The 27,693-nt window shown below is 44.7% G+C and overlaps 1 protein-coding gene across 4 annotated transcripts in view; it reads left to right on the forward strand.

Annotated features, from left to right (window-relative positions):
* Nucleotides 1–27,693, forward strand: part of PLXNA4 (plexin A4) — a 1,277,179-nt gene that overhangs the window by 225,790 nt on the left and 1,023,696 nt on the right. For all 4 annotated transcript variants that reach the window (XM_069629627.1, XM_069629628.1, XM_069629629.1 and 1 more), the window contains exon 3: nt 25,561–25,743. In XM_069629627.1, coding sequence (XP_069485728.1) covers nt 25,561–25,743 — 183 coding nt within the window. The remainder of the gene's footprint in view (nt 1–25,560; nt 25,744–27,693) is intronic.

Genomic DNA, 27,693 nt, shown 5'->3' on the forward strand with positions numbered 1-27,693 from the left:
GTCAGGTTCGGCTTGGTCACGTGAGGAGAGACGGTGGTTGAGGCAGAAATCTGCACATTTAATATTGCATTTTGCAATGTGTGTCTGGCTTAGTTTGCAGGTGTGACCTTGGCTTCGGCTTGTGGCATGCGAGTTTGCAACATTGTTCCCTTGGCTGTCTGTTCTCGCCGGGCTCATTCTGCAGGGTCAGCAATTGTACTCTGGCTCGTTCAATGTTCGTGGAGGCTCTTGCTTGCGGCCTACTTGGGCCTGGTGCATAGGTGGGGATGTTTGATGCACGGCGCTTTAAGTTACAGTGTCATATTGCTTTATCCCCAGTATCATGTCTTCGTTATATTTCTCATTGCAATGCATGGGTTAGGAGAAGCGTCAGCAAGCATTTTGGATGAGTTCGTTGTGCGTCTTGCGTTTCTGCATTTTTGAAAAACCTATGTGAAAAATAATAAAGATGCGCGTCAGTGGGTGTGTCCGTCAGCTACGTCATAGCACTGAATATGTTCTTCCTGTGGATTGGTGTGGGAGTGTCCAGTGTGCATGTTTGCACAGGTGTTCTGACCATTAGCTAGGTCGTCATGGCATCTCTAACGATGTGTTTATTTACTGTTGAATGGTTCAGTCGAGTTCATCCATGCCGCAGGTGTCGGCTTGGGCAGGGCAGGCTGGTGGGCAGGCTGGTGGGCACATCCGTATGTTCCTGTACCAGGGTATTTGGTCGTCTGGTAGATAGGCAAACTCCTCTCGTGGCGGGTGTCTGGGCCGCGATCCTCTAGGCCAGGGGCGTGAGGGGATTGGTGGGAGTCTTTTGTTCCATTCTCCCACTTCACCCTGTTAACCCCTCACCTCTTCAGATCCGTGCAGTTCCTACGCGGTTGCTAGGAGTGTTTAATTAAAAAAAAAGAAACAGACCTTGCAGTGCTGTGCAGTGAAACGCCACGACGTAGTCTCCCAAGTCTATTTACTTGTTGATGACGTTGTGGTCATCAACAGAGAAAACAGACTTTGGAAACTACAGCATGGTGCCACACACAACATATGGTAAGTTTCTGTTTTAAAAAATAAATAAAACACATTTGACACCCGCATAGGAAATTACATGGGTGCTAAGGGTGATATGACCATCAGCGTTAGTCCGACCCTGTCGGTAACGGCTTCCCCGCCCGTGTTAAATGACCCTCGCTTCGTTTATTTATTTATTTTATTTATTTATTTGTAATGCGCTGTTTGGGCCTTTAACTTGGGCGGTGGAACGTTACTACTGCCTCAGGTTATAACGCCATGTTTAAAACATAAAAACCTTAAATGATTAGGCATATAGATAACATACATATTTCTCCAATTATTGACTGCCATATTGTTTTAGGAGACAAATTCCTATTTATGCTCGATGCTTAAGAATAATCTGACTTCAATAGTATATACCAGAATTCCAATGGAGAACATATTATCAACCTTTTTTTAAAAGTTTTTTTTGTAATTGAAAAATGTTACAGATGGAAGCAATATGATTAATTCCCAAAAATATGAGATGCTAATTATTCTTGAAATTTGCTTTAGCGCTCAATGTTTGAGACTTTCATTTGCTCACTAGTAACGAGCAAAGGAAATTTGTTAAAGGATAAAACAGCCCTATTAACTTATTATACACTGCACATCCTTGAATATATTTGTAGCTTGAGTCCTTTTTAAGACAGTGTATGGCTCATGCTCGCCCCCTGCGGAGCATAAAAGGAGGGTGTTCAATCGAGGCGTTAAATGGTTTACGCCTTGCTCTCACACTCGGGGCTATGCTACAGCCGGTGTACTGCAGGTGGAGTGGAAGATGGGAAGGGGATCTGTGTGTCGGCCTCCTCATTTCTGTGCCGCCTGCTAAAGCACCTTGTTTTACGCAAGCATAAGTTGTTGATGCCGGTGTAAAATTAATGGATTCCTTTAGCAAAATCCATTTCAAATGAAAATACTGTGCAGAGATGGAACAAAGCGTTATTTAAGAAGTTTCACAGACTTCTTTGTCAAATGGTGCAGTTATGTTATGTTATTTTGCATTTATATAGCGCCTTATGTACCATTGGTATGATCTCAAGGCGCTGGTAGGTTGAACGCCCTCGAAGTTCAAGTCAGTAGATAGAGAGAGAGAGAGAGTCATAAGGTGCATGTGAGCACCGGATATGTGTGGAGAAAGTGTGATATTCGTGTGATAGCTGCTTCTTAGCAGTAGGTGTGGTGGTTGGGAGATCAAGAGTATGTTTTTGTTCTGGCAGGTTGTTATCCAGACCGATTCTGGCTGTGTTGGGCCTGAGGAGAACGCCTGGGCTGGAGGGTGTGTAACCAGCTGTGTTTAATTAGGATGATGGAGAGTATGAGGCAACTGATGGTATGGGAACAGCTATACCGAATGGTGTCATGGTATCGCTGTGTTCTAGTTGAGTGGTGGTGTAAAGAAGAGAGTACGCATGGAGATGTGATATGGTGGTTTACCTTAGGTGCTTGAGATCGAGCGCACTCCATGCATTCCGACCGTTCCATGCACTCTGACCGTTCCGTGCACTCCAAACCGTTCTGTGCACCCCAAACAGTTCTGTGCACTCCAAACTGTTCCAGTGCTAAATTTCACGCTGCACCATCTGACAAAGAAGTCTGTGGGACTTTGTAAGGTAATACGTTGTTCCGTCTCTGCAACCTATTGTTAGTTAATGCAATAAGAGGAATCATAACCTGCATATCATATGATTTTAAAACTGGACTAACACGGTGTTGATCTTTCTCATAAGAGTAAGGCCTATCAATGATGTCACCTATTTCTACTCCTTCCTTTCTCACTCCATCTTGCAAACATTGACAATTGTATGTAGGTGAATGACCAAGCGGCACATAGCTGCTAGCATTGGCTGTTGCCTGCATGTAATTTACACATATTTTAAAATGCTGTGATTGTGCTCATTATGCGACTGCCATATTCTTTTTTGCTGACTAATATATGAGAATTTGAATATTATTTACAAATGAGAGCATTTTCTTGTTTTGATTTGACAGTGCTGCACCGTAATAACATTTTAATTGCATGCATGACAGAGTATTGGTCTACGCTACCGGGGAACCTTAATGAACCTTATTGAATGCTGATATATTAATGGCGTTTTTATACTAGCACTTGTACAATAAAATAGCTTAATATTAGCTGTATGATATTGTTGACACAATTAACATTATCTCTATGTTACTGCTAACATTGAAACTGTCATGCTTATGTAATGTATTATAGTTTACACCGTAGCACTGATAGAGTTTAATTTAATATAATGTTCATAATCCTACTGTACACCAAATTGCATATATTAGTGCTAATGCATGTTACTATTATCTAAATATGAATACCCATATAGCTTATTGTCACCTATGTACAACATAAACAATATAGTGTACAAGTGTAGTTTATTAGCATCTATATTAGATTATTACCCTAATCTAATATGATAAGGGCAGCAGTAGAAGTGCAGTGTGCTATACTCTGTATGGTATTGCTGTTGTAAGTTAATATCATTTATATTGTAGCATCTCTATGTATTTCAGTATCTATATCTATCTCTATATATATGTGTAGGGGTGTGAATGTAGTTTACTATAACCAGTATAGCAGCTCTTATGCATTTTGATATTTTCATATTGCAATGCTAATGTACTTCAATATGATCTACATGGGGTGCAAGTGCGGTCTGATACAATTTGTATATAACTGCTGCTGTAGTAATATTGTCTATATATTTGCACCGACGTATGATGCTACCCATGAATTGGTGCTGGAAGAGTTTGAGCTTATGGCCCTTTAGTAACGTGCATGCAATGGATAGGGTTGCAGAATAACTCTGACATCAAATAATCGAACAAACTCAGGAAGATTGCAAAGATACTGTTTTATTAAAAAATATCTAAAACAGGGAGTTACAACAGACATCAACCGACGTTCTCTCAGGCTCTCAAGGATTTTCTCCTAAAAACATCCTTATATGCAAAAAATACATCAGAGGTGACGTCATACTACGTGGCAAATGATAGAAAACCTATCAAGGGTTAGGATTGGTTAAGGGAGACATCTAAATATACTTTCTATAGGGACTAGGATTGTGATTGGTTGCCCACTATCAGGGGCGAGTACCACACCTGCTGCACACAAATCCGGTGCACACACGCACTTTATGACTCTCTCTCTCGCTCTACTGACTTGAACTACGGTTCCTGAGGGCGTTCAACCTACCAGCGCCTTGAGATCATACCAATGGTACATAAGGCGCTATATAAATGCAAAGTAACATAACATAACATGTCATCTTTAACATTATTAAGTTTATAATTGGTATTCAAACTATAAGGCCCTTCATCATAAGGCCCTCTACAATTGGTTGGCATGCCTGTGCCATGTCTGGAACATTTGGTTCACTTAGCAGCATGTAAGCTCAGACCCAGGTGCCAGGAAGTGGACATGACTTTACCTCCCCACCCAATAAACCCAACATCTCTCATCACCCATGACTTCTGCCATGAAGATTGTTGTTGAACTTGGCCTTGCAAAATATCCTTGTCTCTGGGAGTATATGGGAGGGAAGGCACTCAATATCGTTGTTTAGGACTCTAAGCTCAACTCTGTTTCCATCCTTGGACCACGTGACAGGAGACCACGATTTGGTCTATTTTGCAGCATTTAAATGTCTTAAATGAATAAAACGTGGAACCCTTGGTGGTCTTTCTCTGCACCTTAACAAGGGATAATTCATCCTTCGTCGTTCACTGCTTTCAAGAATGGATAACCGACCTTGGCTCCTTCAGTTATGATTCAAGGCCAGACAGCCTCGCCATGCGTTTCTACGATTCCAGTTTATTCTTGCTGCAACACAATTCTCACCTTTTATGTCCATGGATTCCGGGTTTACTAAATTCATGACACAGATATTCAGCTCCTATACAATGGGGTTTCACCTGCAGTCTATTCACTACATGTAGCCAGCTTCTATGATGACTTAGTGTACTTGCATTTCAGCGTCTGTACAATTATTGAACGGTTGATTTTCTTCAGCACTTTGCACACATGTAATCTTCTTTTCACATATAAAAATGTAGTTGATTCTTAACTTCATCATCAGTTTCTGTAAGAGTCATACATTCTCTTCAGCCAGTATTCTCGGGTATCACGCATGTTACTTGTGACATCACTGGCTCCTCTCTTTTGCTCCTTTTCATATTCCTTCAGGGAGATCCTCCCTCAGATTGTCATCTCTACGGGAATACATTCGATAGGGTTTTTTCAGTGGTTACCTTCTTTTGAATATTCGCTGAGGTATTGACACAACTGCTGGTGTCAAATATGGCACAATCTCAGGCTTCCAACATATAGGAGGTAGGGGGCGGGATTTCCTGTAGAGGCATGTAACTGCTCCTCTACAAGTTCACCTCCAAAGATGCCTCATTGGCTGAGCACTACAGTTAATTCATACATACATTAACGCTAGCACCATTTTGGACCCTTACCATCAGAATTGTGGGGTATGCCCATGGATGAACAGCACACTATATTGCATTCAGACAACAGGTGGAAATCGTGTCTATTGAGATAGAATGACGATGTGCCGGTACCACTCGCCAGGCCAGTATATTGCAAATCGGGCTTTGTCCTGCGTTCAGACTCCATGGGGCTTAGCTCACTCTGAAAGCCCAACATTTACAAAGGTCAGACCTGGAAACAAATGTCTGCTGCTATTGCCTTTGCTCTCTCTACATGGCTATACACTTTTCACCTCTAACCTCCCCCATTCATCAAAAGTTGTTTCTTTGCAGGGTTTGTGGTCATGATATCCCATCTGTCATGGTGTGTAATGTCCCCGGGATAGGATTAGAATGAAATGTGGAAGCTGCCATTGCAGTGAGAGTTTAGCAAGCGGTCTGCTTGTTATCTTTGGAGAGCTTTGGCTCCTGGATCCAGGGGAGAACCTGAATGCAGTTAACTATATATACTGCACACCAAGACTACTGCAGAGTTTACCTTTCAAGGGGCTGCTTGGAACATAGTCAGAAATAGAGGTGTGTACACATGTTTATATAACATTATAGCAATCGATTTTCAGGGGGTTTCATAACTTGATCTGTCCAGCAATATAATACATGGAATTATTAGTTGACAAAGTATTCGATTCATGCTTTGTTGTGATGAACTTGGACTGTTCCCTTGTGTGGGGCCATGCTAAGGGTTTACACTCAGAAAGGATTTCCTCTATTCAATCTATTTGCTAATATTTCCATAGAGTTGCCATACCCCCTCTGAGCCCGCTTTCTTTAACTGTTCATTTTCTGCTCTTTACCATAATTTCATTACTTCATTTAGTCCATTTATGGGGCAGGCATGTTGTGTGCGGCTCCCACAGAACACTTGTTTCCCCAGATGAAATCGGCACGCAAAGAGAGTTGGTTCTGCGCATGCGCGTCCACATGTACATCCTGGTGTGAGTGGTGAACAAAGGGAGATATCCACAAAGTTTTAGGGTTCAGTCACAATAATCAGACTCTGTGTCGCGGGGGATCAAGGGGGCATTGCGATGGATCGCGTAACTGATGCCATCTGGGAGATGGGTCCACTGTCACATGTTGACTTGCAAAGGCCTGTTTGAATATGGCAGACAAAATGGTGCTTCCTAAACACAAGAGTTTATGACAGTGGTATTCAAACATTTTCATACCGATCCCCCGCTTGAGTAAAAATATTGTTTCTGGGCACCTCCACCTTGGGGTTGGCCCTTCTAGGGGGCCCAAAATATGTCCAGGGGGACACCAGGCTCTTCAACATGTAAGCAGATTTTCTATTTATATTTTCTATTAAAAGAAGTCACCTTAATCCTTTTTTTAAATTAAAAACAGTCATCTCAATCCCTTTTTAAAGAATCAGGGCCCCCCACCTACCCCAGGAGATCCTTTGGAACCCCTACGGGGGGCCTGCCGCTCAGTTTGAAGACCACTGGCTTAAAGCACGCAAGAAAGAACAGGGTGTGTTCTGCAGGCGTGCCAGCTTGACTCACTTTAAATTTGAATTGTGAGTGTGTGATGAATCGCGAAGTGCATGGCGTGGGTCATTTGGGCCTTTTTCTATGGGAAGCCTTGGCCCTTGGTTCTATGCCTAGTGCAAAGTATTTTGAGCAATACCAACAGAGTGCTTTATGAATGATTTACGCTTCATGTTCAGGGACACTTTGACCCCCGTACTCTTCGGTTTCAAGCTCTTTTTAGTCTGTCCAGTGCCTTTTCAGGAGACATGTGTTTAGCCGGGGTCCATTGAGCCATGATTAGGGATCAGTCTAACGCCAAAGTATGGCTGGTTGTAGAAGCTGGAACCCCCTTGGGAACATGAACAGTCAAAAAGTGTCGCTTACACCACATCGATTCCCGGGTTGGGAGGTGGGGTAGTTTGAGCCAAATTATAAGCACAGTTCTTGTAATTGTGGGTTACATTTCTGTCAATGCAGGCCAACTCACAGGCGCTAGGCATTTTTCTGTGGCACCCGCACCAGTACCTCTGCTGGTTACTGCATGTTACCATGTCGACGGCTGTCATTCTGGCGCCTCCTTGTCAACAACGAATTTGCGATGCGGCCGCTGTGCTGCCGCGCCGCATGTCTACGGTTCTTGGGTGCCCATAAGCTAAGCATATTTCCGAGGCTAGTTCCTGGTATCTATAGGTCACCACACAGGAATAGGTACTGTAAAGGCTCCCCGCTCACATGCAAACCTCGAAGGACCAGTGGCGCTTTGAAACACTGTTTTGTTGTATAAGCGCCTTATAAATGCCCAATAAAATAAATACAAGATAAATATACTCATGCCACTACACTCGCCTTTGAGTTAAACCAAGAAGATCACACCAGCTGCCTATACCCCACTATGCATCCACATGGACCAGTCAACCTGTTCAATGAATCAGGGGCAACGTGCTTGCCTTGGAAGCAAGACCATGTGGAGCAACACAGGTCCGATCCCCGGGTCCCCGCTTAGAAACCTCTGGGTATTAACCCCAGTAGAAATAACCAATTACAATCTGTTGTCTCTCCATTTTGAAAAGGGCTGCAATGGTCCCACTGAATGCTTGAGGTGACCACTCATGGTAGCGGGAGGGAAGATGCTAAATTCCTTTGTTACTACCCTGCACGGGATCTTCGCTCCTCTACCGCTGACCTCTTGGTCGTTCCGAGGTTTCGGCAGACCAGGATAGGTGGTCGGGCCTTCTCCATAGTTGCGGCCAACCTATGGAACGACCAGCCTTCTGAAATGAGGAAAATGTCTAATCATCTCGCTTTTAGAGGAGCACTTAAAAAAACCTCTTCTAGGCCTTCTTACTGTGGTTCATCACTGATTTTGATCTCCCTCTCTAGCGCCATGATGCCTTTGGGCGACCGCGCGCTATATAAATGTATATAACATAACATAACATGTACCTCTTCCCATTGCATCATGGCTGATAAACCTAAGGAACCGTGATGCTTGCAACAGCGGATCAGCAGTGAAGTGAATCTGTACTATGGAGCTGCAGATGAATGCATCCTTTGAGCATCAGCCCATTTCTGGTCGCCAGCTGGATGGCATGAACTCTTGAACAGCCTTCCCCACATATACAAGGACTCCATTATTTACTAAACTAACACCAGTCCTTGCATATTTTGAAAAGTTGCAAGATAATAGGTCAGGGCACACATGAAAATGTCATGTTAACCAGCCTGCAATCACATTTCTGGCAATCAAACAACAGTATAGGGTTTGCATGCATCTGGGCAAGGCCAGCGGGAAGCTATGTCCCCACAGCTGTTTAGTTTAAATGAATGCAAACATGCACAATGGGGAGAATAAATGTGACTCTGGAAGCATGCATTACAGTGAAATAATGGAATGATTGAAAAAGCACAGAAGTTCAGATAACCTGATTTAATGACTACTGGAACAGTGGCCACACTGACTGCAATGAGATAATGTAGGGAAGTGTGAAGGGCCCGGCGAGCAATGGCATTCATAGGGTTATATGGGTTTTAAAGGGGCATTTGTATGGTGTATTCTGTTGTGCATCTTTTATGCTGCCCACATCACCTCCATCGTGGTGCCTCTGTAGAGGCGAATGGTGGCGCACCCCAGGGTAACAGGTTCATGGGGTGAAAAGGAAACAGGGCCAAGAAGATCAGGAAAGGGGGTGAGTGGGTAAAGTCAGGAATATCGAAATGTGCAGATTAAACACAGAACGGCTAAATGTGATTTTTACGAATACAATTATAACGGATGAAATTATAACGAAAGAAAATACCAAATAGTTTTATTTTTGATTTGCCCCCCTAACCACCAGTTACCCCACATTTCTAACTCCACCACAAACCCCCACGACCCCTTTTAACCCCTTCCCCACCCTGTATCTATTTATTTTTTCGATATTTTGTTCGTTATAATTTCATTCGTTATTTTACCAGTCAGAACATGTAGAGAATTGAAAACGCAAGGATGAGTGATAGTGATCGGTGTGATGGATGTATGGTTTTCAGTGCTTTGACCTAAAGAAAACGTAACCAAAGGAGCTCCCCTTATTGTCTGGCAGAGCTTTCCTGAAGGCCATTGCTAGTGTGTTGGTGGTATTAAGTTAAGTCATGTTGTGGTTGCTTAATGGCCTTGTGTGCACTCAGTAGTTCCTAGGTATGTTGCAAATGTGCCACATGCATATTGTTGGCTTGCTAGGTTGCTAGGACCCGCTTGGGTGGAAGAGTGCATGGTTCTAGTACATCCCATGTGGACCATGTGTAGTGTAGTGTGCGAGGGCCACAGGACTGATACTCCATACTTGTCACAGCCTCTAATATGTGCTAGTCTTAGTGTGAAAGATTTTAGTCACTTGACAGAAATGTGCTTGGGCCATGTCCCAAGATGGCGGCCTTGAGGGCTGTCTGGAGAACTGCGGTGGGGCAGCTGACGGGTCCGCTAGAGCTGCGGTCCGGGGACCTGGTGTCTGTGTTGCGGCAGAGGTGGCAGGGGACGTTTGGTTCCAGACCGTGCTGTCATCTTCTGGTCGCGGTTCTGCTCTGTGCAGCCGTCCCCTGTGCTGTTGGTGGCAGCACTGGGTCGGCCGGCTACTGTCCCGTGGCTGCTGTTCCTGCTGATCTCTCGTTGGAGGCAGAGGGCGGGAAGCTGTTGCAGTGCACTCTAAGGTCACCCGCTGCATGATCGGTTTGGCTGCTGGTGGTGGTCGTTATCCGTGGTTATTGGTGTAGAGGCTGGCGCACCAGCCTGAGCCTAGGTAGACCCGAGTGAAGTGAGGTCCTCATTGAAGGCAAACCTGTATGCCTTCTCACATGGGGGTGATATGTATTCGCCTCCTGGGGCTCTGTCCGGGGTGCAAAGAGTTTTAAAGCTTTTCTGGATATGGGCTGCATGTGTCTTGTGTGAGCCCAATCTCCCCTAAAAAAAAAGAAAACAAGATGGCCACCACCATAGTGAATTGAAAAAGGAGAGAGGTGGGAGTGGCGTTGGCAGGTTGGAGCTGCTATGTGGGCCAGGGAAGGGGTGTTGGAGGGGGCTGGCACAGGGACTGGGATAGATGTTGACAAAACATATGGCGAAGCAGGTGGCTGATGGAAGACCGGCGGCATACTGGCAGTTCTCATCAGCATTTCATGCCACCTGATTGGCTGAGCTCTTTCCCCAGGTGGGAATTGAGCATCACTTCAAGATGTCTTAGAGGTCAACCATCATGCTTTCGGATGACATAGGCATGGCACACGTGTTGTGAAGTATCGCCATGTTGCCATGACACTACTGCATTCTGGTGCTCGGAAGCATGACCGTTTTGCCCTAGCATTGTAAAGCCAGCCTTTCGATGGTTCAGTAATTGCTCGGGGTAACAACGGCCTGTACAATTCTACTTTCTGCAATTATGTGCAGTTATAGAGACTCGGCCTCTGCTCCCTGATGGAGCTGCGGAGCGCCATTATACCACAGTTTGATTCGAAGCGTTAGTTCGCACGAACGTGTGTTCAATTACGTAGTACCCCCCAGTAGGCGTCGAAGTTTCTCTGTTAACTGCATAACAATTTGTGGTTGAATTAGAGGGAAACGGTGTGTATAAAAAAGCTTCTGAAAGCCATTAGCGATGCATTTTCTTGAGAGCAGAAATGGCTGGTTTAATGTCTCTAATTGGATTGGAACCGAAAAGTGCACGAAGATGAACAGACATTTTTCTATTGTCAAATTCTTTTCTATTATCCCAGTGGCTAGAAAACAAAAGCACATATGTATGTGGTGCGGGAGTGCGGCTGCAAAACCTGGGTGGTCCCCAAATTCTGCAGGTAAAGCCCTCGCACAATATTAACCCCAGCATCCTTCATACTGGAGCATTCTCAGTGCTTTAAGTGGGCCGGGGCCTGCCGGGCCAGGCCCTGGCTGTCTCCAAAAAGTGGGGCTGAGCCGGGGCCCTGCCGGGGCCCCCTGTCCCACCGCAACATTGGCGGGATGCATTATCATGTCGCGGCTGCACCTGCCATGAAGTCAAGCTAGCTTTCAGAAGTGGCAGCCAACCACAGCGATGCTGTGCCTGGCTGCCACTTCCACCAGTCATAGTGGCTGCCTCTGGTGACCTCTCGCGCGACAGGTCACTAGAGGCAGTTACTGTGCCTTTTTTTCCCCAGGTTGCAGAGGCGTCTTTAACCCTTGGCGAACCTGGGGATTCCTCGACATTTTTCGAGGTTTATAAAAGATGGCTTGAAAAGTACACAATTCAAGCCATCTTTTATAAAGCTTTGCCGACGGCCAATTTTGTCCGTAGTCAAAGCTTTATAAAAGATGTCTTGAATTGTGTACTTTCAAAGCCATCTTTTATAAACCCGTAATGTTTAAAAAGATTGTTTGAAAACTAGGCAAACCGTAAATTATGCACACAAATATATATACATGTTATATATCTGTGTGCGTACCTTACCATGGTTTGTATACTTTGCAAGCCATCTTTTCTAAACATAAAATATGTTGCATTTATATATATTTGTGTGCATACCTTACGATTTGCGTACTTTTTAGGCCACGCCCCTCCCACAAGCCACGCCCCCAAATGAGCCACCCACTCGATTTTTACCCCACTTAAAGCCCTGAGCATTCTCATGGGACGAGTCTGAAAAAAATGACACCTTCTACAGATAAAAATGTGTAAGGAAAACGTGCCCTGCACTTCAGAAAGTCAATCTGAGTGTTTCACGTCAGCTTGCTCAGAGATACTTGCGGTCTTGGGGTTAGGTTTCTTGCCTTAGAGCTGCGCGACCCGGGCCCAAATCTCTTTTCTCAATTGGAAGTAGCACTTTTTTATTAAAAAAAACGAATTCATTGAAAACACATGGGGGGGCGGTGTCTGTCCCCTGAAAAAAGATGGCGGACACTGTCCCCCCGCGGGTTCCTTCGACTTGAGCCTTGAGCTGTCAACGGTCAGCAGCCAATTGTCGCTCCTCTCATCTTCCCCTCGCCCATTTTCGTTCCTCTCGCAGACTAAGGTCTGGATACACCTGTGGGGAGACAGTACACCACCCTACGGACACGCTTGGGTGCTTTGATACTACTATGATGGTGATTTGGCACACTGTAAAAGTTTAACATAACATGAGTCCAGTAGGCCCTGGGAGAAATACAATCTCCTCTGTGTGCCTGTGGGTGAATTCTATCCCTTTCAATGTTTGCATACACGCCAGGATGACGCATTCCAGTCAAGTGGTGCCAGTCCAATCCCGGTTTTAACTTTGCATTCTGGGACTTGTAGTCCTAAATTTCCTCATTATAAATCCAGGGCTACGAGTCCCAGAATGTAAATTTAAAACCGGAGCTGGACTCGCATCTACCGACTGGAATAGAGCATATTGGCATGCATGATTTTGTTACCTATTTTTAGAGGAGCCCAAGGGTTTTGCTGGGCAATTAAACATGGTATGCCTTTATTTTGTTATATTACAATATGAGACCAGGGAGAATTTTATTTGAAATATCTCAAACGGTTGGATAGATTTTCACCATCCCTTTAAATGGCACCACATTCGAATAATGTGTACGGCATTTCAAATTTGGTGAATTTAGGCCCCAATGTTTTGAAGTTACGCACTTGAAACCAAGTTCTACAGAGATGTAGTTCAAATCTACTCATTAGTAAATATGTTCGGATCATCCCCGGTTGCTTTTCACATGATTGCCTGATCTTCACCAAACCTGGTAACAATTCAGGCTGCAACCATTCATGATGCGGGTTCCATCAGCTGCACCAAATCAAACGTCATCTTCTCTTATCCTGCTCTTGACAAGGGTCGCTCGCGAAGGCAAAGCCTAAAGCGCAAATGTCAATGCAGTGAGTGTAGTGTCATCACTGAGGGGTGTCTAGGTGTGAGCAGAAACAGATAAGGACTCTGATAAGGATAAGAGGTTGTGCAACAAAGAGCCCAGCACGTCTGCAGTGAAATATATCTGCATAATGAAGGCCATTGTCAATGGCTCGACATGTACGACAAGTCCACTGACCAGGGCTGCATGTGGGCGTTGAGATACAACAATAGCAACCAATGTTTTACAGTCTCTTTTAGTCTCTGCATTCCAATTGATTCCATGAGGGCTGGAGACAGTAATCGATTCAGCCCTGCCCCCGGGGATCAAAGCACGACCTACACATGCAGCGTTTACAGTAGCATGCAGGCTGGTGAAAAGTGGTGTTTCCATTTGACTGGAGAACATTGTGGAAGGATTAGGAAATCCGCGGACACCATCAGTAGCTCTTGAGGAGGGAACAAGTGCTTTCCACCAAAGAGGCCCCAGTAGTTCTACTTAAGAGAAATTATGTTTAAGGAGCTTTTCAAAAGTTGGTCTCTAGGATGATGGAGCATGTCTGTGCATGAGAGCAGCATGCACACTCCACACAATGCGTGCTTCCCACATGACTGAGCAAACTGGTACAAGAGTGGCAATTGTCTTAGATCCCCTGTAGCTCTCCTGTTTCAACTCATCCCTCCCTGATCTGAATATATTCAAGGGTCGGACTGTGGCAAGGAGGACTTTTCCTCTCCCCTGCCCGCGTGCAGGCTGAAGTTACCGCCCAGTGACGATGTATGCTCCTCTCCACCACCTGATGCTATCATTCATTCATTGCACGGTCATCTGTGCTAAACTTGCTTCTAGAAAGTGTGCGTAATAGCATCACTCTGCCAAAGTTTGAACTTAGAAAGTATGCCTAATATCATCACTGAGCTAAATGCTGAACCTCGAAATTGTGCCTAATGTACGCCCCCTGTCCTGCTCTCATGCTTGATCGCAGGCAATCTACTGATAACTACCATATCACACTACTACGCTTACTCTCCCCTATACACCATCATTCATCTAGAACACAACTGTACTATGACACATTCGGTCTAGCTGTTCTCAAAATAACATGACCCCACGAACTGCACATCATCCTAATAAAACACAGCTAGCTAGCACATACCGGCTAGCTTAAGCGTCTCTTTAGGCCTGACACAGCCAGAACCCAGTCTGGGTGTCCACCCTCCAGGCTGAACACATCCAACTGATTTCCTCAGCACCACACCTACCGTTAAGAAGCAGCTATCATGCAACAACAACACCAGCTGCACACATATCCGGTGCACCCACGCACCATAGCACACTCTATCTACTGACTGAACTGCTGTTCCCGAGGGCGTTCAACCTATCAGCACTTTGAGATCATACCAATGATACATAAGGCGCTATATAAATGCCAAGTAACATAACATAACATAACATAACATAACATAACATAACATTATACCCTTGTGCGCTCTGGGGATCTCTGGGCACTGGTCCCTGAAATGCCTGTTGAAGTAAGAGCCTTTTCATTGGACATCTGAAAGCAGAAAGCAATAAGGTGGTTGGTTGTCCCAATTGCTTTCCCATATACCCCTAAATCCCCCCCACCCCCTAATAGATACTTTCTTGAAGGAAGAGATGCGTAAGAGGCAATCTCTAAAGATTCTGAGAGTGCAAGAGGGGCCGAATTAGGGAAACTCGGTAAAAAAAAGAAGTTTGGTGCCTCATTAGTCCAGTCTTAACCCCACACAAAATGGAGGTTTTGATTTTTTGTGTTTGTATTTTTCCATTTGTAAAGCACATCCGGGCAGAATAAACTGCATTTGGGCGCAGATCGTAAAAATACCAGTTTGAGACGAAGGAAATACAGAAGGGCTGGGCCTTGATACCTTTAATTGGACTGGCTGGAAATATTATGCAGAGATGGAACGATGGATGGCATTACCTTTCAAACTCCGAGAGCCTTCTCCATCCGATGGCGCAGAGTGAAATCAATCTGCACCACCTGATGAAGAGGCCTGTGGGGCTTCCAAAGCTAATGCGGTGTCCCACCCTCGCAATTATATGTCCAGCCAGGCCAATCAAAGGCATCAGAACCTGCACTTTGAGGAAACTGAGGGAGGAAGACTCTGGACATTTGAAGGCAGGAAAGGCCATCGTGAAATGGACGGCATTTTCTACATTCTGCCTGCTCCAGTAAATGTGCTCTTTTGCACATGCTGAAAACTAGGCATATTTGTATCTCTGCAGCTTGATAATCTAAGAGAGGAGACCAGCATAAGGGCATTTGCATATTCCAGCTTTGACTTAATGACTGCACTCCCTTAGCACAGTCTTATGCAGATATGGTCATCTTTTTAAAAAGCTCTTATATAGCTAGAATTTATGTTTTTTCTTCAGGATATTAAGATGCTGAAAGCAGCTGTAAACCAAGGTAGTAATTAGAGGTCACAGTGGTATATCTTAATCAAAAATACCCCACAATTCTATTCATTTTGTACTAATCGGGAGTAGTTAGCACCTGGAGAGTGTCTGTGCATGGTGATTCTGTTCAAAATGTCCATTTACAAATGCATATGAATATGGTGAAAATATACAGCTTCTCTGGCTTATAAATAGACCATGAAATCGATGGACCACTTAACGCTCTACTGCTGAATTCACGCTGTATGAAAAAAGCAATGATACAGCGAGGTGTTGGCTTTAGCCGGTAAAATGGCTCCGTGGGTTAAGCACTCGTTGCTGTGATCTGTGTTTGATTTGCAGGTTCAAATCCTGGCACAGCTAACTCAGCCTTTCATCCTTCCAAGGTTGATAAATGAGTACCAATTTCAATTGGGTAATGTATGCAAATATGTCCTTTGTAAAGCGCTTTAGATTATAGCACTATATAAAAACGAATTATTATTATTCTGCCTATATAACCTCTGTTGGATGCTGGCACATGCATAATGTGCTTGGTGCCACTTCAGCAAATATCCTTGTCTTGGCACAACGTGTCGCAGAAAGGAGGCCACACTGCGAGTGGGATCCAGTTCCATGACCGTTTCAAGGCATAGATTTGAACTATAATCGGAAAAGTGATGGGTGGAAGGTTTTGAATTAATCTGAACCACTGGCATTGCCGTGGGCAACATTCTGCAGTACCGTTTCTTTAGCCCATCTGCGCCATTCCAAAAGGCGTCCAGCCATATGCAAATCAGTAAGGTACTGCCACCAATGGAAGCAGCCCAACCCGAACTGCTAGACCAGGGTCCCTCTGCACGGACACACAAGTTTCCGCCTTAAATTTGATCAAGGCAAATCTCCCTGCTCTACTCACCAGTCAGACCCGGGCCCCCTTCGGGGCCCCTAGGGGAGAGCTTAGCAGCAGTAGTGCTTGCTGTCCCCATGGGCATGTGCCGTACCGTGTGTAAGTTCACACTATTACACTGCCCTGGATACTTATCACATAGTTGATTAGGAGTGCTCGGTAGCAAGCAGTATGCCACCCAATGAATGCCAAGGTTGGCACATGGTTTTATAATAGGCCCCTTGAGGCTGCCTTCAAAAGCAATAGGCAACAAACAACAAGCTCCAACTGTTGGGAAGGGGCGTGTGAAACCACCACCTCTTTGCTTAGATATCACCTTTAACCTCTTCACTTGCGCCTTCAACTATGCCCCACTATATTTGAGATGAAACCGCAAATATCGTCCTTCTCCCGCCAAGCATCCAACCTCAGGTTTTAATGACCCCCATGGATGCATTGAAGGCAGGAAGTTAACTAACTAGGGAGCTGTGTGTTGGATGACGGCACAATATTTTGTTATAATAAGCCGTTTCCATGGCAATGAATATCTGGGGACACCAGTGTGCGGTCAACTGGAGATATGTTTAACCAATTGGAGTAAATGGCGGGGCATTCCCTTGTGAAGAGCTGTCCCTGAAATCCTCACTGGCATGTGTTGGTGGTAGGGTGACAAGACCTCCTGGTTTTGCCGGGACTGTCCTAGAATTGGGTGCTCTGTCCCCCTTTCTCAAGATTGATTTTTCATTAGAAAATGCAATGGTGCCGGTGTTTGGTAGTAGGTCTTCATAGCTGGCAGGCAGGAATGCACAATCTGACACAGAAGAAATGCTGTATTGTATGGTAGTTAGTGATACATTAATTATAAAATGTGTTTATTCCACCAGTAACACTTAAGCCTCCTTCTCCTCCAACCACTACTGAAGTGTAGTGCCGAGACAGCCAATTTCATGAGTTAGTCCTACTTTTATGTTAGTTGCCCTGTCACGGTTTTTACTTTTTGAATCTGGTCAGCCTAGTTGTTGATGGTGCTCTCTCTCTCTCTCTTGTGCCCCGGTGTGAAACGTAGACAAGGATACCGGGAAAAACCCACTCGCCAACTGCTCCATGGATCTTTTCCCGGTCCCACGCAGGTGAGCCCGTCCCATATTTGGCCCACGGTGCCTCCCACCCACTGAGAGCACAATGATGGCCTAGGCTTCCCCTCCCTGCTGCGTGGCGTTCTTTGTGCTTTGTTGAGGGTAAGATGCCCTGACTGTTCCGGGAGTGGAGTGCTGTATGTATGAGAAGCGTGAGTGTTCTGGGAGTGACAGAAGGAGGCGGACTGGGGAGAGCATATGCAGGTGTGTAAAATGTCAGTTATCTATCTACTTGCCTAAGACTTACCTGCTGCCCACTTACCTGTATCAGCTCCAAGAAGAATAAAATACGTGTTCTAGGCACTGCACAGCTTTGTACGTAAGCTCTTGAACATCAATTTGAACATTGCAAAGCCATCCCTGATGCCTCAGCGGGCTCTAGATCGTACACTATGCTGCATTACATTAGGCCTACTTTTATGTTAGTTGCCCTGACAGCGAAATCCAAATAGTTGCTTTTACCAAGCAGGTAAAAACCCAGAAGTAACACACCCTGCCCCTATGATACTCTGGTTTTGTTTGAAGAGAGGTGCTTCAGATCAAAGCTCCAGCATGTTATGTTATGTTATGTTATGTTATGTTAATGGACATTTGTATAGCGCCTTTCACCTTTGGTATGGTCTCAACGCGCTGTAGGTTGAAGGCCCTCAGGGACAGGAGTCCAGATAAGTGAACCATACCCCCTAATGTCTTCCTTTTTATATTATATAATTGAATGCATTGGTTTTATTTGGCCCTACAACCCACTGTAAAGTCACCTCAAAGCCCTGGGAAAAGGGAGGCCATTGAAAGCAGGAGAAAGGAGGGATGACGTGAGAAGTCAGAAATAAGCTTAAGATAAATAAGCATCAAGGCATTAGAAGGGTTTCGGTGCCCTTCTACATGTTATTCTATAGTCTAAATGCAGATTCAATGTGAGGGAGCTCTTCTCGTAGGACCAGTCATGCCCTGACCACATTATCGTAGTTGTCTCTTTGCCCACTCCTCGCCATCTGAGGCCCACCGGTTCAGCCATGTACTATGTATGGCAAGTGTTTCTTGCTAGCCTTAATACCATGCTTCTGAAATCCTGCAGTCTCCATCCAGCCTGCTTCATCTCAGGAAATTGGCATTACTCTGAACGGCCACACCCTTGTTTGCGAAGTATTGCGCGCAGCAGACATGCCTCTGCTTTTCATTGATGGATGCTGGCGAGCATGCAGCCATGTGACTATGTATAAACAGCACACTCCTTGATTGCAAGAATGACTGCGCCAGCATATGCTCAAAAGACTTGCTGAAATGTTCTCTTTTTGGTGGCTTTGACGTGCTTGCAGTAAATTGACAAAAGGTCAAACCTATTGCTTTATATAACATGTGTGGGTGTTAACTTTCTGGCTGAGTGCTGTCGACTCGCCGTACTGTACTGCTTCAAGAATGTGCCCACGAAAGTCGCTGCTATGCAGGTGAAATCCTGCCTCCCGGCTAGCGACTTATTCACCACCATCTAAGACCTGGGTCTGCAGATGTTATGGACTACAACTCCAATCAGCCCTAGCTAGCATGCTCAATGGTGAGTGGTCTGCAAATGTAGTTCTGCAGATGTTTTGGACCACAACTCCAATCAGCCCTCGCTAGCATGCTCAATGGTGAGTGGTCTGGAATTGTAGCTCTGCAGATGTTTTGGACTACAACTCCAATCAGCCCTAGCTAGCATGTTCAATGGTCAGTGGTCTCCAAATGTAGTTCTGCAGATGTTTTGGACTACAACTCCAATCAGCCCTAGCTAGCATGTTTAATGGTGAGTGGTCTGCAAATGTAGTTCTGCAGATGTTTTGGACCACAACTCCAATCAGCCCTAGCAAGCATTTCCATTGGTGAGTGGTCTGCAAATGTAGTTCTGCAGATGTTTTGGACCACAACTCCAATCAGCCCCAGCTAGCATGTTCAATGGCGAGTCGTCTGGAAAATGGAGCCCTGCAGACTTTTTGGACTACAACTCAAATTAGCCTTAGCTAGCATGTTCAACATGAGTGGTCTGAAATGTACCTCTGCAGATGTGTTGGCCTACAACTCCAATCAGCCCTAGCAAGCATTTTCATTTGGTGAGTGGTCAGGGGAGTCGCAGTGCAGAAACCTCCGGTGAGCTGCAGAGCCCTGAGTTCAGGTCCAGTAGTGAACTAGTACAACTGATACTAGTATGATCAGGTTTCGGCCAGTTGTGGCCAGTGACCAGACCCAGCATTTTCCAAAAGGTGCAGACTCTTGTGTCTTCGGACTGCTTCCATGAGTGGTGACCCCCTCACCCTTGGCAGCTGTGATGAAGCAGCTCATAATGCCCTGTGTACCTCCTTTTGTGCCAGCTCCCTCTCGGGGGTCCAATATCCCAATATTTTAATCTATGTCTAAAGTTGTCCATTCGTAAGTAGCCCAACTCCAAATAGTGAGGAAGACTTTCAAACTATTTTGAAAAACGTATTTAATTAAAATGTAGGTTTTGCGCCCTTCCACGGGTCGGATGTCTAGGGTTTTCAGGAACAGGGCTGTTACAGAGTCATGTAACTGCCCTTTATTGGCCCCAAAACGTCTGTGCTGGTCCCCAAGGACCTGACAGGGCACAAAGTCCCTGACCAACCTCACCTACCCTCTGTGTTAGGTGGGAAAACTGTCTGGCCATGTGGACAGTATCACAAGAGGGTGTCCTTCATTTCCGAAGCTTGTACCTGAGTGCTATTCTTTGCTCCTGCTCTGCCACCTGCCCTCCCAAACCTGCCAGTGTCATGAAGACAGAGACCCTCTTCTGTCAGTGCTGGAATTGCAACAGCCACACATACCATCCGTCCCCAAAACACCCCTTATCTATTGCATTAAAAGGGGGCAACCGAATAAACCCTAAATGCGTTCACCAGGGACATGGTCTAAATGACTCAGAGGTCTGATCTGCACATAAAGTTGCAGGCTGAGGCAGTCCCGGATTTGGCGGCAGCGTGGGTTGAGGGTGGTGAGGAACGAGGGCTCTCAAGTAGACGTAGAGAAGTATTATGCGCCAGGCTAAACAATACAATGAGAATGTACGATTTTCAAGCGGGGTATGTGTGTGTGTGTGCACTTGTGCATGCATGTGTTTCTGCATATGTATGTGTACATGTGTTTGTACATTTGCGTGTGGGCATGCGTGTGTGCATATGCATGTGTGTGTCGATTTACTTTGCTTCATACTTTGCTAAACTGTGGATGGGAAGGAGGCTTCCTGTTCAGTGAAGGGTTATAGGTATGTTCTTTTGCATTAAGGTCCTGTTGCAAAAGTACTCTTTGCACTGTGCCAAATGGGCGACTTTGCACCGCTCTGTGAATCAGGGCGTTTGTTGTCAGTGCAAAGTGACTTTACACCGCGCTAAAAGTTCCACAAATCAGGCTCTTTATGTCTAATGTTGCCCCTGAGTGTCTGATTAGTTGGGGAGTTTCTTCATCTGAGATAGAAGTGGGGTGACCAGTGGAGTATTTGCTGATTAGTGAGGCCTGAGCACACAGCTGAATGGTGGGTGGGAAGGCTTCCCTCCTATGCTCAGCCATGAAGCTTTATTTCCCCTTTCTGAAACAACTTGTGGCACTTGCAGTTAGCAACATAACTCGACACTGCATGACATATCATGGCGGTATAACTAATTAACAGTATATTACATAATCTGAAAAGTTAAAATACAGGAGTCTGGTATAACTCTACGAGCTGTATCATATTAAACATCAACACCCTGAGAGGCCCCCGGAGCCAATGAAAATGCTCGGAATGCGGCCTGTATTCACAAAGGAAAGGCAGTGTTCTAAGCACTTATATTAGTGTCGGGCGCTTCCCTTCCCAGCTTCCCGCTCCCCCCCCATTTGCACCCGTGTGGATTCCTACGCGGGTGCCAATATTTTAATTTTTTTAATTTGTAAAATGAAAGTAAAAGATACCTTTGTCTCGACGCCTGTCTCCACACAGTGCCTTCAGCCAAGCAGTCCCCTCTTCAATGTTGATCACATCAGCCATCAACATTGAAAACAGACTTCCTGGCTGGAGGCACTTTGCAGCGTCAGATGGCGAAATAAAGGTACGTTTTTCTTTCTTTTTACAAAATAAAAAAAGCAAACCATTAGCACCCGCGTAGGGTTCTACACAGGTGCTAACAGTGATATGCCCCTCGGTGGCTGGGCCCACCCTGTCGATTAACGGCCTGGCATCCTCGTTAAGGGACCCTCCCTCCACTCAGGGTTTTAACTTGGGTGGCAGGCTCTTACCTACAGGGTGGGCCCGCCACCTCAGGGCATATCGCCTCATTATAACACAGCATAGCAAATGCATAACAAATTGTAAGCCATATAGACTGAGCTGGCCCAAATACAGCACTGACTAATGCAGGGGTAGCATGAGGTGTTTTCGCTCTCTCTCTCTCTCTCTCTCTCTCTCTCTCTCTCTCTCTCTCTCTCTCTCTCTCTCTCTCTCTCTCTCTCTCTCTCTCTCTCTCTCTCTCTCTCTCTCTCTCTCTCTCTCTCTCTCTCTCTCTCTCTCTCTCTCTCTCTCTCTCTCTCTCTCTCTCTCTCTCTCTCTCTCTCTCTCTCTCTCTCTCTCTCTCTCTCTCTCTCTCTCTCTCTCTCTCTCTCTCTCTCTCTCTCTCTCTCTCTCTCTTCCCCCCCCCCTTCCCCCCACCCGCCCTCCCCCCGCAACTGGGGTGGCCAATCAGATTACAGGTGTAGCTCGTGCCACCCCAGGCCACTCCCTAGACACGCCTATGCTGCACAAACACATACAGTGGGGAAGAACATATACACTGTGGAGAGGCAGGCCAAAGGTGGGGAGACAAACACACCCACATAGAGCCTCGACATACACAGTGTGTTCAGGCAGACACGAAGAGGAGGCACACGTGTCACAATGTTGGCAGTGAAGAAACGTAAAACATGACTGTATGTCCAACAGGGAGACTAGAGCAGTGTCAGCTGGCAGCAAAAGGAACTTATAGAGCGTGTCCTGCTGTCTTATAGGGTGTGCTCTGCTGTCTCCGTAAGGGAGTACGCCTTATGCAACCCAATTTAGATTGAGCCTCTGCTATGCATGCAGCTGCTGAACAGAACAGAAGGATTTCTATGTGCAAAATGCACACGCCCTCTATTTACAAAAGGAACTTGCATATTTGGAGTTCACGTGCATGTCTTATGCACCAGTGCAAGGTGGCTTGCATTAAACTATAGGACACAATGAGTTCCCCTTGCACCCTACTTGCCCTCACACCAGGACTCACAATGCTGTCCCTTTATGTCGTCAGGGCCCCTTGGCCAAGCCTCTCCAGCACTCTGTCTATCTCTTTTCTCACCTAGCCCTCACTGGCTAGCATATGATCTTATGCCTTACACCCCCCTTCTCCTGAGCCTCACACCTCTTCTGGCATGCCTTGCGATCCTTCCCACGTGGCCTGTCAAATGTCAACTCAATGAGCGTTCTCTATGGCCTCGATCTATTCCCCTTATAGACAGGGAGCTAAACTATTCCCCGGAAGGTTACAACCCTTTCCCCACGCATAGAAGTCCTTCCCATGGCTTTGATCACCCATTTTGTGCTGAGTTGCTACCCAACAGTTAACGAGCATGAACTCTGAGGATGATGGGGGATGGGCACAGCACCATATCAATTTATAGTGGCCGCCTTACGCCGAATCCAGCTTCTTTCCTAGTCTTCCTTTTCAATTCCAAATGATTGGGACATTTTATTTCCGAGGTCATGTTTTAGACGCTTCTATGTTGAATTGCCGAAGATAGTTTTTCTATGGATTTTTTCCAGTAAAAAATTGTTCCTTTTTTTAAAAATGCGGGGTATCCCCCCAAGCTCCTTGTTTCCCAAGGTTTTTAACCCTACCACAAGCCCTTGTCCATCCCTTTTAACTCCTTACTCCCCCTCCCCAATATATATTTCAATGAGTGTTTTCGACGGAATTTGTTCAGTTAAAAAATCAATCGAAAAATCTACTGTCGGAAAAAGATGGTGTAACATCCTACACATATGCTGCCTTTCGGTGCGGAGGGCTGTTGACAGCTCCCTCTATAGTTTACTTCTGTTCTAAGAAATACCCGAGAGGGGTGGCTCTAGTCCAAGTTACCTGTAGGCATAGGGCAGTCAGCCTTGATATAACTTCTCTTCTATTACTGAAGAGATCATGTGGACGGTCACAACAAAAGGGTAGTCACATGGGCAGGCGGTAACACAAGTACTATTGCCTTCACAATAAGTCAAAGACGTGTGGAGATTTTAGTTTTTGTAAGAGTCTTTGTTGAGAATACCAGTTTGAATTCTCAGATTTTAACCATGTAGGTTGTATATATTATTGAATGTCTTTTTTAATATTCTGTATATTTGCCGATCAACTTTGATGGCTGATTGAAGCCAAAAAATGAAGCTTTTGACTGATTGACTCATTGAAAATAAGGCACCAGAACCGTCAACTACACATTTTGGCAAGCAGACTATTTAACTACACACGTCACCGTTAATATAAATGGCTATCGGTGGTACCGAAATAGCAATGGATGACGCAAAGAAAAGCATAAAGAAGTGTTTGGAGGGCCTCTTGTGTGCACTTCAGCCTTTTCTATTAGTACTAGATACTGTTTTTAATTAAAAATGTTATTGTTAAAAAAACTAGGCCTGAGTGGCTGATCCTACAGAGCAATCATGGCCGGGCACAAAACAGAGATCCAGTGCGCTCACACACACATTTAGACCATGTCAAGTCCTTGCCAGACTGTATTCCAACAAGACTGTGTGTTGTGTGACTGTGAAAGCAGCTTTACTTGGACTGCTTTCTGACAGCCCCAGAACTTAAACTAAATGGTTCAACGTGATATATACAAAAGGAAGGATACTAAAGTGCTTCAGCCTAAAGTCTCAATTATGGATCTTAACCCAATATTCGTTAATTAAAAAAATATATATTTCACATTTTATTATACATATTACACACATAAAACACCAAAATTCATGACAAAAACAATACAAAAGGCCATATAAAAAACTCACACTACACAATAATACACATATGTAAACACAATATGTCAATCGTGGAGAAGATCCCAATGTCTCAATGAGCAATAGTTTGTAAATACTTCAATGTTTGAATTTGTGGACAATTCTATTGAAAAACATAGCCCTGTGGAACTAGCCGCTGTGAGACGAGACTAAATGGTTCAAACCAGTTGAGCAAATATGATCCCCGATGTTTTGATGGGTTTCAATCAGATCCAAACCTACTTGACTGTCCCTAGTTTGAATTTTCTAAATGCCACCATTATGGGGTTGCCTTTTATCGGATAACCCTTTGTTTCAATTAAATTGATTGGGAAATTCTAGCTGCGTAAAACAATTAAGGGATACAAAACAGTCTTTGGGCTGTAGATCAGCCACAGGATTACCATGGAGCGCACGGGCCACTCTTAAAAGATCTCCATAGTACTGTCTATCTAATTGACCACCGGATGCCATTCAGCTGTTATTTATAAACGTATGTAGAAGACACTTACTCCTTATTGGTGTCCGAATTATCATCAACCCGTTAAAGAAATATTGAAATATACTGCAGAATTCTAGGCTCTGACTCTTATTTTTCAGGTTCAGACCAGAAGTCTTTAAATCACCACTTAAAATAGAAATCAGATGTGTAAGGAATTCTTTGATCTTCACTTAATCTTTTTCACCTCAGCTTTGCTGCACTACAGACTTTGGGGAGCCCCACACTCAGCCTGTCTTGTTCATTTCCACAGCTCCTCTCCATCGATGACAATTTCTGCGGCCTGGATATGAATGCACCACTGGGAGTCTCCAAGATGGTGCGCGGCTTCCCCGTATTTACAGAAGACAAGGACAGGATGACATCAGTCATTGCCTACGTCTACAAGGACCATTCGCTGGCATTCGTGGGGACCAAGAGCGGAAAGCTGAAAAAGGTAGGACGTCATGTTATGCTATCTTCAATTGGTAAACTACTTGCGTTGACCTGGATGCGGTTTTTGGGTCACTTGGATTGAAATTTTGTGTGGAGTGAGAAGTAGAGGATATAGCTTTTGTGTGTGAACTCATTGCTTAGTTACGTTGTGTTACTATGAACTCAAAGGATCCTTAACCGTGGTATATTGTGCTTCCATGTGAGGATGCCAGACCTTTGTCTGCTGGGAAGGAGAGCAGGAGCATGGGTGAAGTAAGAGAGAGGGAATGCAGGAAAGGTGGTTGGAGGCAGAGGGAGGGAGTCGGCTGGGGGTAAATGCTTTGTATTAGTGTGGATGCGTGTTAATCCACTATATATGGACTGTCTGCTACAGAGAAGCAACACAGAAAAGAATATATTGGATTTATGTACGCATTGTGATTCCAAGGCAGTTTTGGTAGAATTACGGTTATAAATGGAGTAGTGTTGGGTGTGTGAGGGGCTCGAGAGCATGCTCCGGCAATCCTGGCAGATATATAGGTTTATTATACATACAGTGTCCGTTTATGGTACTGCAGGTAAGTTTCCGAACAGTAATACAGGTACTGTCAAGCTGACTCCAGAAGGTGGCCTAATCCAAGAATAGCGTGTGTGAGAAGGTGAATGTTTCTGGTAACAAAAAAGGGAGTGGTATAGAGAGAAATAACCAAGTAAAATGTGATTATCCCTGCCCTGTAGATGTAAAGATAAATGATGTTCTCTTGTACCTTGTTTTTCTGGGTTGACATATGAGGTAATGACGTAAGGCAGAGCGACAAATGTCAGTGGGATTTGGCAAAGGGTGTGCAGGCTCTGGCTAGATACATAAGGAAGGCTAATCCTCACGTGTTACCTTCACGCAATAAAGTGAACTGAATAAAACAATCTGTCGGCACTGCCTTAATTTCAAATAAATCAAATTGTTCGGATTCATTTAAAGTAACTGGATGGAAGCTAAAATTAAGCTCTTTTTTTTAAATGTATTTGTGAATTGGTTTAAGTTAAACCTTGCACGTATTAATGATAAAAGACGACAAAATGGCATCTGTTATGATAAGACTGACAGCCATCTATAAATATCTGTCAGTTCTTTGTGCCCTGGTGCATTGTGGGAATGGGCCCAATCTGCAGGTGCCGCTCTAGCCAGGGTGTCCAGAGCTTTACCATTAACGGTCATTAAAAGCAAAGCCAATCCAATAGGGATTTTCAGACTAGACATGCAATTGCACACTGCATCTGCACACAACGCTTTGGAGATGCTTGCTAAATGTCGTAAATGAACTGTTGAGACTGCACTTTGCTCATGAAATCAGACCCATCTGGAAGGTTTCCCGCAGGAATTTGTCCAAGGGTTTCCGGTCTAACTGCTAATGTTCTGTAACATTCTGGATTTGAAAGTTGTTGGTAGGTTGATCCATTTAGAAGTGTCGCAAAAAACTGTAATTCCAGTTTTGAAATGTCACTCTTACTGGAGATACACAAAACAAAGTGGCAATTTGACTTGGAACACTTCATCGACGGGCAAGGGTGGGAAACCTTACTTTCATTGTTTGATCAACACTATTGTTGCACAGACGTTACCTGGCAACAATGGCCTTCTATTAATATCCAGCATGCAGGGCGGCAGGAAACTAGTGAGCTGTTTGTCTATCTCATGTATTATCTTTGCTTTGTTGCTTTGAATACAGGAAAAGCTTATTGAAAACTCTTACAATCAATTTGTTATGTTCTTATAGCATATGCAATATCACATAATTAAAAATATATGTCATGAATATTAATGTTTGAGTCAATAAGTATAATTGTATTTCATACATTTAGGAGCTTTTTGTAAATGCTGATTGGTCTCCTGGGTGCAAGATTTTTATTTTGTACTGTTGGTGGTAGGGAGTGAGGCAAGAGGGCTACAAACTGCCAACTGACTATCATGTTG

Source organism: Ambystoma mexicanum, chromosome 12 (genome assembly GCF_040938575.1).
Source record: "Ambystoma mexicanum isolate Mex_15411 chromosome 12, UKY_AmexF1_1, whole genome shotgun sequence".
Taxonomy (NCBI): Eukaryota; Metazoa; Chordata; class Amphibia; order Caudata; family Ambystomatidae; genus Ambystoma; species Ambystoma mexicanum.